The 14,036-nt window shown below is 36.8% G+C and overlaps 1 protein-coding gene across 13 annotated transcripts in view; it reads right to left on the minus strand.

Annotated features, from left to right (window-relative positions):
* MLLT10 (MLLT10 histone lysine methyltransferase DOT1L cofactor) overlaps positions 1 to 14,036 on the minus strand; it is a 243,661-nt gene that overhangs the window by 141,997 nt on the left and 87,628 nt on the right. For 9 of the 13 annotated variants that reach the window (XR_007131295.1, XM_047755395.1, XM_047755401.1 and 6 more), the window contains exons 5-6: positions 12,686 to 12,795; positions 12,539 to 12,589 (exon numbers count right to left, since the gene is read on the minus strand). Coding sequence is in view for 11 of the 13 variants with exons in the window: in XM_047755395.1 (XP_047611351.1) it covers positions 12,539 to 12,589; positions 12,686 to 12,795 (161 nt within the window). In the remaining 2 variants the exon portion in view is untranslated. Of the gene's footprint in view, positions 1 to 12,432; positions 12,505 to 12,538; positions 12,590 to 12,685; positions 12,796 to 14,036 lie in introns of those variants that run through there. The other 4 variants (XM_047755397.1, XM_047755398.1, XM_047755403.1 and 1 more) reach the window with 2 other exon arrangements.

Raw genomic sequence — 14,036 nt, forward strand, 5'->3', positions numbered from 1 at the left:
AAATCTTGCCCCACCCATCAGCACTAAGAAGCCCCAGGCTAAACAATAACCCGGTGGGATCACAGCCCCACCCATCAGCAAACAGGCTGCCTAAAGACCCCCCCAGGCACACAACCATCTCTAATCTCAGCCAGATACAAACCCTCACCCAAAAGAGGTAGAAGAATCAGCTTCAGCTACCAATGGGGAGGCACCAGTCTCTCCCATCAGGAAGCCTACAGTAAGCCCTTGTAACAGTTTCAGCCACAAGAGGGGTGGACATCAGAAGGAAGAGAGGCTTCTCTACAAAAAGGAGACTACATCAAAATTCTATACAAAATGAAAAGGCAGAGAATTATGACTCAGATAACAAAGAAAGAACATACCCCAGAAAAACAGCTAAGTAACCAAGAGATAATCAACCTCCATGAAAGACTTGAGAATGATGATAGTGAAGATGATTCAAGACATCTGAAATAACCTGGAGTCAAAGATGGATAAATTACAAGAAACACTGAGCAAAGAAATACAAGATTTAAGAATTAAGCAGAGATGCAAAATACAGTAACTGAAATAAAAAATTCACTAGAGGCAACCAACAGCAGAATACAGGAGGGTGAACAACGAATAAGCAAGGTAGAAGACAGACCAGTGGAAATCATAGTTGTGAAACAGAAAAGAGAAAAATGATTGAAATGAAGACAGTCTCAGAGAACTATGGGACAATGTTAAACACACCAACATCCGTATTATAGCTGTGCCAGAAGGAGAAGAGAGAGAGAAAGGGACAGAAAAAATATTCAAAGAGATAATAGACAAAAACGTCCCTAACATGGGAAAGGAATCACTCACTCGAATCCAGGAAGCACAACAAGTACCATATAAAATAAACCCAAGGAGGAATACCCCAAGACACATATTAAACCAAAATTAAAGATGGAGAGAAAATATTGAAAACAGCTAGGGAAAAGAAACAAATAACATACAAGGGAACCCCAATAAAGTTATCGGCAGATTTTTCAACAGAAATTCTGCAGGCCAGAAGGTAGTGGCATGATATACTTAACGTGATGAAAGGAAAAAACCTCCCACCAAGATTACTCTATGCAGCAAGGCTCTCATTCAGATTTGAAGGAGAAATCAAAAGCTTTACAGACAAGCAAAAGCCAAGATAATTCAGCACCACTAAACCAGCTTTACAACAAATACTAAGGGAACTTGTTGGGGTGGAAAAGAAAAGGTCACAACTAGAAACAAAAATATCACAAATGATAAGGCCTCACCAGTAAAGGCATATGTAAATGTAGGAAATCATTCACCCACAAACAGGCTACCCAAACCAGAAATCGTGAGGAGGGTACAAATGCAAGACACTGGAAATACACTCGCAACCAAGAGACCAACAACTTAAAACAATCTTGTATATATAGAGAGACTCCTATATTAAAATCTCAGGGTAACTGCAAACCAAAAATCTACAGCTGACACACAGACAAATAAGAAAAAGCAATCCAAACATAACACTAAAGAAAGTCATCAAGCCACAAGAGAAGAGAGCAAGAGAAGAAGGGAAGAAAAAAGAGCAACAAAAACAAATTGAAAACAGTTAATAAAATAGCAATGAGAACATACATATTCATAATCACCTTAAATGTAAATGGACTAATGTCCCAACCAAAAGACATAGACTGGCTGAATGGATACAAAAACAAGACCCATATATTTGCTACCCTCAAAAGACCCACTTAACTTCTAGGGATACATATAAGTGAGAGAATGGAAGAATATATTCCATGCAAACAGGACTCAAAAGTATATTTGAGTAGCAATACTCATATCAGACAAAACAGACCTTAAATTAAAGAATATTATAAGAGGCAGCGAGTTCTCATTGTGGCTCAGTGGAAACAAATCTGCCTAGTATCCATAAGGATGCAGGTTTAATCCCTGCCCTTGCTCAGTGCACTAAGGATCCCAAGATGCAGAAAGCTGTGGTGTAGGTCACAGATGTGGCTCAGATCCTGTGTTGCTGTGGCTATGGTGTAGATAGGCAGCTGTAGCTCCAATTCAACCCCTAGTTTGTGAATCTCCATGTGCTGTGGGTGCAGACCTAAAATTTAAAAAAATACTGTAAGAGACAAAGAAGGACATTACATAATGACAAAGGATCACTTCACAAAGAAGATATAACAATTGTGAATATATACACACCCAACATAGGATCACCTCAATATAAAAGGCAAGAGCTAACAATGGTTGTTGACAATAACACAATAACACTGGTGACTTTAACACTTCACTTACAGCAATGGACAGATCATCCAGGCAGAAAATCAACAAGGAAACACAGGCCCTAAATGAAGAATTAGACCAGATGGACTTAACACATATTTATAAAACATTCCATCTAAAAGCAGCAGAATATACATTCTTCTCAAGTATACATGGAACATTCTTTAGGATTAATAACATTCTGGGCCACACATCAAGCCTTGGTAACTCTGAGAAAACTGAAATCATATCAAGCATCTTCTCCGACCACAATGCTATACGACTGGAAATCAACAACAAGAAAAAAACACAAATACGTGGAGACTCAACAACATGCTACTAAACAACCAATGGATCACTGAAGAAGTCAAAGAGGACATTTAAAAATACCTAGAAGCAAATGACAACAAAGATATGACACTCCAAAACCTACGGGATGCAGCAAAAGCCGTTCTAAGAGGGACATTTATAGCAACACAAGCCTATCTAGGGAAACAAGAAAAAGCTCAAACCAACAACCTAACTTTACATATAAAGCAACTAGCAAGAGAAGAACAGACAAGACATAAAGTTAGCAGAAGGAAAGAAATCATAATGATCGGAGCAGAAATAAATGAAATAGAAATGAAGAAAATCATAGAAAAGATCAATGAAAGGAAAGCTGGTTCTTTGAAAAGATCAACAAAATTGATAAACCCTTAGCCAGACTCATCAGGAAAAAAAGAGGACTCAGATTTCCCATGGAAGCACAGTGGAAATGAATCCAACTAGGAACTATGAGGTTGCGGGTTTGATCCCTGGCCTCGTTCAGTGGGTTAAGGATCTGGCGTTGCTGTGAGCTGTGCTGTAGGTCGCAGACACAGTTCAGATCTGGCATTGCTGTGGCTGTGGCTGTGGCATATGCTGGCAGCTGTAGCTCCAATTAGACTCCTAGCCTGGGAACCTCCATATGCCATGGGTGCATCCCTAAAAAAAGAAGACAAAAAGACAAGAAAAGGGAGTTCCCGTCGTGGCGCAGTGGTTAAGGAATCCGACTAGGAACCATGAGGTTGCGGGTTCGGTCCCTGCCCTTGCTCAGTGGGTTAACGATCCAGCGTTGCCGTGAGCTGTGGTGTAGGTCGAAAACAGGGCTCGGATCCTGCATTGCTGTGGCTCTGGCGTAGGCCGGTGGCTACAGCTCCAATTAGACCCCTACCCTGGGAACCTCCATATGCCTCGGGAGTGGCCCAAGAAATAGCAACAACAACAACAACAACAACAAAAGACAAAAAAAAAAAAAAAAAGACAAGAAAAGATAAAAGGACTCAAGTCAATAAAATTAAAAATGAAAAGGGAAAAGTTACAACAGACATTACAGAAATACAAAGGATCATAAGAGACTACTATAAGCAACTACATGCCAATAAAATGGACAACCTAGAAGAAATGGACAAATTCTTAGAAAAGTACTATCTTCCAAGACTAAACCAAGATGAAATAGAAAAGATGAACAGATGAATCCCAAGTACTGAAATTGAATCTGTGGTTAAAAAACTTTCAAGAAACAAAAGTCCAGGACCAGATGGCTTCACAGGCAAATTCTATCTAACATATAGAGAAGAGCTAACACCTATCCTTCTGAAACTATTCCAAAAAACTGCAGAGGAAGGAACACTCCCAAACTCATTCTGTAAGGCCACCATCACCCTGATACCAAAACCAGACAAAGACACCCCCCAAAAAACCAAAATTACAGGCTAGTATCACTGATAAACATAGATGCAAAGATCCTCAACAAGATACTAAAAAACCAAATCCAGCAATATATTAAAAAGATCATACACCATGATCAAGAAGGATTTCTCCCAGGATGCAAGGATTCTTCAATATCCGCAAATCGTTCAGTGTGATACACCACATTAACAAACTGAAGAATAACAATCACATGATCCTCTCAATAGATGCAGAAAAAGCTTCTCAACAAAATCCAACACCCATTTCTAATTAAAACCCTCCAGAAAAGTGGGCATAGAGAGAACCTACCTCAACATAATAAAGGCCATATATAACAAACCCAGAACTAATATGATTCCCAATGGTGAAAAGGTGAAAGAATTCCTGCCAAGATGAGCAACAAGTCAAGTATGTCTGATCTCACCAATACTATTCAACACAGTTTTGGAAGTCCTAGCCACAGCAATCAGAGAAGAAAAATAAATAAAAGGAATCCAAATTGGAAAGGAAGAAGTAAAACTATTACTTGTTTGCAGATGACATGATACTATACCTAGAAAATCCTAAAGATACTACCAGAAAACTGTTAGAGCTCATCCACGAATTTGACAAAGTCGAAGGATACAAAATTAATACACAGAAATCGACGGCCTTTCTATATCCTAACAACGAAAGATAAGAAAGAGAAATTGGGGAAACAATCTCATTTACCATTGCATCAAAAAAGAATAAAATACTTAGGAATAAACCTACCTAAAGAGACAAAAGACCTGTACTCTGAAAACTATAAGATGCTGATGAAAGACATCAAAGATGACACAAACAGATTGAAAGACATGGCTGGACCTAGAAATTATCATGCTAAGTGAAGTATACAGTGAGACAGCCACATCACATGATATCACTTACATGTGGAATCTACAAAAAGGACACAATGAACTTCTTTGCAGCACAGAAGCTGACTCACAGACTTTAAAAAACTTATGGTTTCCAAAGGATAGAGGCTGGGGCTTTGGGATGGAAATGCTATAAAATTTGGTTGCGATGATCACTGTACAACTATAAATGTAATAAAACTCACTGAGTGGGGGAAAAAAAAAAAACACAAATTAAAAAAAAAAAGAAAAAAGAAAATAAAAGTCCACTAACACATAAATGGATAAAGTCAAGATGTGGATATATCTAAAAACAAGGGAATATTATTTACTCAGCCAATAAAATGAATGAAATAATGCCATCTGCAGCAACATGAATGGACAAAGGGATTATCATATTAAGTCAACAGCAAAGACAAATAACATATGTTGAATCTAAAAGAAATGATACAAATGAATTTATTTACACAAAAGACTAATAGACCTGGAACACAAACTTTTGGTTACCACAGGAGAAAAGAGGAGGATAAATCTGGAATATGGGATTAATATTACACATACTACTACATATAAACTAGATAAACAACAAGGCCCTACTGTAAGGCATAGGGAACTATATTCAATATTATCGGGGGTTTTTTTGGTTTTTTTTTTTGTCATTTTGCCATTTCTTGGGCCTCTCCTGCGGCATATGGAGGTTCCCAGGCTAGAGGTCCAATCAGAGCTGTAGCCACCGGCCTACGCCAGAGCCACAGCAACGCGGGATCCGAGCCCTGTCTGCGACCTACACCACAGCTCACGGCAACGCCGGATCGTTAACCCACTGAGCAAGGGCAGGGACCGAACCCGCAACCTCATGGTTCCTAGTCGGATTCCTTAACCACTGCGCCACGACGGGAACTCCAATATTTTCTAATAAACTATAATAACAAAGACTCTGAAAAAGAAATTATATACATAAATATAATATATATAAAATTGGATCACTTTGCTATATCTGAAACCAATAGAACTTTGTAAATCTACTATACTTTCAAAAAAAAAAAAAAAAAGAGAGAGAGAGAGAAAACAAAAACAGAACTTCTCCTAATACCTACATACCACTCTTCATCTAGGAAAAAAAATGAATTTGGGGTAGCAATTTCTAAGTTTTCCTCTACTGTAAAGCTTTACAATGGCACCATATTTTACCGTGTTTTTTGTTTGTTTGCTTGGTCTATTATGATTCTTCCTATAACACTCATTCCTTCATGGCCACCCACTAAATAAAAGCTTACCAAAAGGAAAAATTCAGGATAGGTACATCAAATGCCAACTACTCTCTATGGAAACTGGAGCTTTCTAAACTAAATGCTTTTTTAAGTCTAATGAACACAAGAAAAGTCCCCAAATCTCTATGTTGCCCCAATCTTCCCACTTCTCAAAGATAATTGAAAGGCAACTTAAAGGTAACATACACCATTCCAGTTTATTAACATGAGATATATACGTCAGTGAAATGAGGAACTGATATGAAAGGTCAAAAAATAAAAACAAGAATCTGATGACAAATGCTACAGAAATTGGCCACTATATATTTAATGACATGGAAAATTTAACAATATGAGTCAAAGTGAATTCTCTGCAACTCAACTGGATATGTTATACAGATGTTCTGGAAATTTTCCTTGTTTTAATCCCTAAATCTCCAAATGTCCCAGCCACACAAGATTATTTATTCTGTAAACTGCCTACCACTTTTCCTTTGCACATATTTCTCTAGTTTATGTTACCTTCTCTATCTAGAATTATTAGATTCTTTCTCAAACAGGTCAAATTCCACATTGCTGTGCAAAGCCCTTAGAATATCTTTGAGTGACTTATTCAATTCCTTGATAAAAATAATCCTTCCTTTTGGGAGTTCCCGTTGTGGCACAGTGGAAACGAATCCAACTAGGAACCATTAAGTTGCGTGTTCAATCCAGCCTTGCTCAGCAGGTTAAGGATCCGGCATTGCCGTGAGCTGTGGTGTAGGTCGAAGAGGCGGCTCAGATCTGGCATTGCTGTGGCTGTGGTGTAGGCCAGCAGCTACAGCTCCGATTCCATCCTTAGCCTGGGAACCTCCATATGCCATGGGTGCGGCCTTAAAAAGACAAAATAATAATAATAATAATAATCCTTCCTTTCATTATGGTCCATAGTACTCCATTTAGTTTTTTTTTTTATTATTATCATGTTCGCACACTGTAATTATATATTTATTACTTGACAGTCTAACAAAGTGTCAAATGGAGATAAATCCTATATTTTATGCATCTTTGAATTCCTAGTGTCCAACACAACGCTTGCTGCAAAGGAGGTCCATAGTAACTGCCCAACACATTAACCAATCGTCCCCCACATTATCCTTTACTATCACCAATAAAGGACTGATTTATTCCAAAATTCAGCAATTCATTTTTCTAAGTGTTCCTGTCATTTCAGAATTACATGTCCCTTATTAGCCATACTGAACATTCATGAACAGAATATTAAGTTTTTAAGGTTAACTATACAGACCAACAATCGTAAAAAAAAAAAAAAAATCAAGAAACATATATACCAACCACATATAAGGAAAACTACAAAGAGGAAAAAAAAATTGATGGAGAGATACATTAAGTTTCTGGAAGGGGAAATTTAATACTGCAAAACGGTCAATTCTTCCCCCCAAATAATATTTCACTATTATACCAGTAAAATCAAAATTGTATTCTATTAGTCCTAATTTTCATCTTAAAAAACAAATACATGAGAATATCTGTCCTACCATGTACCAAAATGTATTTAAAACCATAATAATTTAAAATAGTGTGGTATAAAAATAGACAGACACATTAATGGAACAGAAAAGTGTCAAGAATGCCCAAGAATTTAATGATTCAAATAGTATTTCCAATCACTCTGCAAGGAGTTCCCATTGTGGCTCAGAGGGTTATGGACCTGACATTGTGTCCGTCCGGAAGCGGGTTCAATCCCTGGCCTCAATGGGTTAAGGATATGGTGTTGCCATAAGCTACAACAGGGAAGGTCACAGATGCAGCTCAGATTCAATGTTGCTGTGGCTGTGGAGCAGCTCCAATTCAACCCCCAGCCTGGGAACTTCCATCTGCCGCAGGCGAGGCCATAAAAAGAAAAAAGGAAAAAAAAAATCACTGTGCAAAACATATATTATTCAATAATACTGTTGAAAAGTGGACTAAAACATGTGGGAGAGGAAAAGTTACACATACCTTACCATATTCTAAAATTAACTCTAAATGGATAAGATTTATATCCAAATAATTCATACTCCTGTACTCCTTTGAATACTTTAGTCTTAAAGCCATGAGGTGGGGGCAAAACATGGTATCCTCCTTCCTAGGATGGATGGCAGCCCAACTCAAGGCTCAGAGCCCCAGTAGGGTTGTCTCTCATGACCATGTTGTGGTTGGGGTGGAGGCAGTAGTGCCAAGAGTTGTCAGAACCTGAGCAAGGTGAGAAGACCAACCCTGGAGGGAGGAAGGGGTAGTGTCAAACTGAAGCTGGATGTCAAATCCCCAAAATAGTTTAAAAAAAAAAGGCAGACATGTAGAGAAGCAGCAGCAACCTAAAGTGAGATGTGGAGCGTGAATGAGGTTAGGATGGCCTCTGTGTTAGGGGACCGCAGCAATAAAAGTTTGGTTGAGACTGGTCAAACAGATAAATATATTGAGGATAATGGGAGTCAGATTTCTCACTATCCAGCATCAGACTCCTAAACACTGGAAAGAAAAATTACAATAAACCTTATGTTGTTGGATTAGGTTTAAGGAAATTACTAAGAAATTCTTTGGAGTTGACAGTTCTCTAAATAGAAAGATAGGCAATAAATACACGTATATATACATATAGATAGACAGATATAGAAATACATATAGATATCTGTGTATGTATATATACATCCATGTATTACATCGGAATTATCCTTGTGAGGAGTTTCCGTCATGGCTCAGCAGAAACAACTGACTAGTACCCATGGGGATGCAGGTTCAATCCCTGGCCTTGCTCAGTGGGTTAAGGATCTGGCGTTGTCCTGAGCTGTGGTGCAGGTCGCAGACACAGCCCGATCTGGTGTTGCTGTGGCTGTGGCACAGGCCAGCGGCTACAACTCTGATTCTACCCCTAGCCTGGAAATCTCCATATGCCACGGGTACAACCTTAAAAAAAAAATTATCCTTGTGACCTCACTGACTTCCAAGTATAGAGAAGATATAGATGTGAATGTGTGTATCTCTCTGTATCTATACACACTGAGAGGGCCTGGAAGTAGCAACACGCCAATAACAATGAGCATACCTAGTGTCCACTTTGACTTCTAAATACCTTTCTAACCTAAAAGGAATCCATGCTCCTTGGAGAAATGGCTATTCTAGGGCTAAGACAGGAATGATACAAGATGAAGCTGGGACATAATGTTTTGTCCAAAGTAAAGACATATTCAAAGAGTGATAAAAACATGTCAAAAGACACAAGAACCAGCTTGAAGGCATCCAACTGGCCAAACCTGAGACAATATGAGCATAACAATAAGTGACAGTAATGAGGAATAACCACTAAACTAAAATAATAACACATTGGTCCATATTAGTCCATTATAACACATATGATTGGGGAGTGGAGAAAGCTTTTCCTTAAAGTAGACTGCTAACTAATGAGTGTAAAAGAAGGAATTAGAAAACCATCATTTGCCATCAATCATAGTAATAGATTAATTCAGCAAAGAAACAATAATGGATGCTAAAATTAACAGGTAGCACAAGAAACAAGACATTTACATACAAAGCACTACTCTATAATATGCTTGTTGACTACAAAGGGAAAAAAGATTAACCTCCCAGTGGAGAAATCCTGCAGACACCACCTTAACCAAGTGATCAAGGAAAAACCACCAGTAATGAGAAAACTGAAATCATGTACCACATGATAGGACGCTATGAGAAGAACAAAGTATCATTTCTGCAGTATTCCTGCCCAAAATATATAATCTGAATTTAATCACGAAGAAACATTATAAAAACCAAAATAGAGGGACATTCTACAAATAATTGGCCTATAATATTCAGAAGTATCAAAGTTATTGAAGTCAGAGAAAGACTGAGTTACCATTTAAGATCTCAGCAGAGGGAGTTTCCTGCTGGTGCAGTGGATTAAAAATCTGACTGCATCAGCGAGGGTCACTGTGGAGGTGTGGGTATGATCCTTGGCCTGGTACAGTGGGTTAAAGGATCCATTGTTTCTGTAGCTGCGGCATAGAATGCAGATGTGGCTCAGATTCATTCAATGGTCCAGGAACTTCCATATGCAGTGGGTGTGGCCATAGAATTTTTTAAAAAACTTCAGGAGACTTAAGAGAGAAAACGCAATCTGTGATCTTTTTTGCTATTGAAAAACATTACTGGGAAAACATGAATGAAAATTAGGGAAACAGTGGTGAAGTATCTGGAGTAGAAAATAATAGTACATAAATGGTAATATCCTGATTTTGATGAGTATAGTCTGGTCATGTAGAAAAAAGTCCTTTTTTATAGGAAATACATACTAAAGCATTCAGGAGTGTCAGTGTTACATTGATAAATTATTCTCATGGTTTAGAAGAGGAAGAGTTTGTACTATTAATGCAACTTTTTGTGAAAGTTTGAAATTAATTCAAAACTGAAAAAACAGTATTTTTAGAAATGAATTTTGAAAGTACCAAGAAAATAGTTATGCATTTATGTAGAGAAAGCTTTTTTTTTTTTTGCATGACAACGAAGGCAGAAACAGTAAGGAGTAGTTAAGTAAATTACATAAGAATTTTAAACCTCTGAACTAGAAAAAAAAAATAACCTGCTAGAATACCAACAATAAAAACCACAAAGACATAATGAACATTAAAAAGCAAACATTAAATTATGGGCAAAAGCATTCATAGGAAGTATATAAGAGAAAAGAATAGAATCTCCAAAATAGAAAAACACTCTAAAATAAAACAAAAACATTACAATATTAAAATGAACAAAGAGCTATTCAAGATCAATTAACAAACAAGAATAACCATTTAAAAAAACTTTAAGATATTTAACCTTACTAGTACTCAAAGAAAATCAAACACTGTAATACTTTTCACTAAAAAGAAAAGCCAAGATTGTTTTAATGGTAATAAACAGTGAACTTAACAGGATATAAGATTATCCATAATCTCACATACCACTACTCTGATTATTAAATTAAAAATTGCATTCTAGGACAATTTCACACAATGTATTGAAGCTTCAAAAATGTTCATACCTCGTTACACAGAAATTCACCCAGTACATACATCTTTGGACACCAGATGAGGCCCTTCAACAATAAGGGGCTCCTTGAGTTCCCGATGTGGTGCAGTGGGTTAAGAATCCGACTGCAGTAGCTCAGGTCAATGTGGAGATGCAGGTTCCATCTCCAGCCTGGCACAGTGGGTAAAGGATTTGGCACTGCCACAGCTCTGGCTCAGATTCAAACCCTGTCCTGGCAACTTCCATATGCTGCAGGTGTGGCCATTAAAAAGGGGGAGAGGGTTCCTAAAATAAATTATATTTTATCAAAACTAGTAATACTTTGTATTAGATGCTAAATACCCACTAAAAATAATGGCAAAATATTAACTTACTGACACAAAAATATGTCAGGATTAATAAGTTTCAAAACCAGAACAGTATAAGCAACATGATCCCAATTTTTTACCACTATATATGTAAAAATGCATACACAAAAATATAGGAGGATCTCAATGGGAAAATTTTGAATGATTTTGGTCTTGGGTTTTGTATTCTCTGTATTTTCCAATTTTTAGAATAAATATTAACAATCTATATTAGAAAATATTAAATATTTTGAAATTTTATAATTGGCTGCAATGACACTTTCTCCACAGAATAAATCAACAGGTACTTTCTGTTAAATGGTAACACTATGTTTAAAGGCACAGTGGGTAATAAAAAAAATCAGCTAATATGCAAAAGAGAATGAAGCAATAATATAAATGTACTAAATCAAGAAAAAGATATAGGAGAAAAAGCAAATTTAACTAAGCTTTTTTTAATAAAGGTAACAACAAAAAATCCTCTCTTGGGGGAAAAAACAATTTGAAGAGGTGAGATGAGCAAATACTCTAAGACAGGACTATTTTTTAAGACAGGATGTATATTCTCATAATGAATATTATACCAAATAATGATTAATTCAAATTTAATACAGCTTTAATGTCTGAAAGAACATAAAGGTTAGTAATTCTTAAAGAACGTCAGAGTTCCCGTCAAGACTCAGCCGTTAATGAACCCAACTAGATACCTTGAAGACGCAAGTTCAATCCCTGGCCTTGCTCAGTGGGTTAAAGATCCGGCACTGCCATGAGCTGTGGTATAGGTCACAGACACAGCAGATCCCACATTGCTGTGGCTGTAGTATATGCCAGCAGCGGCAGCTCTGATTCGACCCTTAGCCTGGGAACTTGCATACGCCATGGGTGCTGCCCTAAAAAGACACCAAAAAAAAAAAAAAAAAGTCTATAGAATTTAAGTATTAGAATATTAAATACCTAGGTTAGTATAAAAACTTATATGGTTTTCTCTATGTATGTATGTTTTGTGCTCCTGTGACCTTAGTAACATATTTTAATACTTGTAGTTTAACATAGTAATTACACTTTTTCCAAATCGATGGAGGCCTGTTAATTTAAATTTTTTCATGAAGGCCTGTAATAAAACAAAAAAAAATAAATAAATTCCTTTACACTTTCCAATTTTAAAACAAAAAATTGTATTTAAACATCGATAACATATCCACTGTACCTTATTATAACGATCATGCGGGACAGACTGTAAAACAATTGGTTCCATTGTAGAAACATTGGCAAACTGGACCTCTGGAATATACAGGGCACAAACGACATGAGCCCAACCTAAAAACAAACAAAAATAATGTCATTTTTCCAATTTCCAGTAAACTTTTTCAAAAATAACTTTCTGTGTACACCTGAAACAAATACAACCTTTTAAGTCAACTATACTCCAATAAAATTTATTCTAAAAAAACCCACTAACTTTCTGAAGAGATCCTTTAAATGCCTATTTAAGCAAATGTACTGCATTAACAAATCCTTGCTACTGACTGATAATCAAACCACTAGTGATAAGGAGTTCTCTTATGGCTCAGAAGCTTAAGGATCCAGTTTTGTCACTGCAGCAGCTTGGGTTGTTGCAGTGGCAGGGCTTTGATCCCTGGCCCGGGAACTTCTGCATGCCATGTGTGTGGCCAAAAAACAAAAGAAAACAAAACAAAAAAAAACCCACTACTGATAAAAGGCTCTTAATCATTTCTCCAGTTATTATGTACAGTAACAAATAAAGGGAAAATTTTTAAATTCAGATGATGGCGCTGACGCTAAATTTTTATAAGAGAAAACTAAATAATTCAGATCAATAATTCCTCTGAGAACCACTATAAAGGTATGAAGTTTTACAGCATCACACCTAAAGTAAAAACTTTAAAACTTTACATCTTAAATGTCAACATTAAACTTTTCATTATTATATTACTGTTGATACTTTAAATACTAATACTAATTGCTTTGCTATTTTAATTTCACTTAAAATAAATTAACAATTCATATTAAATGTTGTTTCTTTTAATATTCAAAATGTGACTAAAGGTATCAAAGAGATGATATGATTGTATGGAATTACTAGGCCAAAACTGGAAAGGGATGAAAGCTCAGGGAGTTAAGTAAAACTTTTGGCCACTTTGCTGCCCAGAGGACATTTGCCTATTTGAAAGAAAGCAGGTGAGATAGTGGATAGTGCTTTTGACAAGTTTAGAAGGCTGAAAGTGCAGGGATTTATGTCCACAGACAACTAAGGGAAAAGAGAACACCACTAGTAAACCCCTCACCCTCTTTCAGCTGTAACATTGCAGGACTGGCAAGCCAAAAATGACAACAAACTAAAAATACATAAGTCCTCCCCAGAGACTGCAGCTGGGCTCTGATCATCTTACACTCTGAAATTTGACTCATGTAATACTAAACTACAAGTGCCCCCAAACACCAGACAGAAGCTAATATACACCCTCTCTGGAGAAAAACAATGTCATTCTGGCTACAAATACTTCCTACTTACTAGGTCATTATCATTTTCAGCACAA

This window comes from Phacochoerus africanus, chromosome 12 (assembly GCF_016906955.1).
Source record: "Phacochoerus africanus isolate WHEZ1 chromosome 12, ROS_Pafr_v1, whole genome shotgun sequence".
Taxonomy (NCBI): Eukaryota; Metazoa; Chordata; class Mammalia; order Artiodactyla; family Suidae; genus Phacochoerus; species Phacochoerus africanus.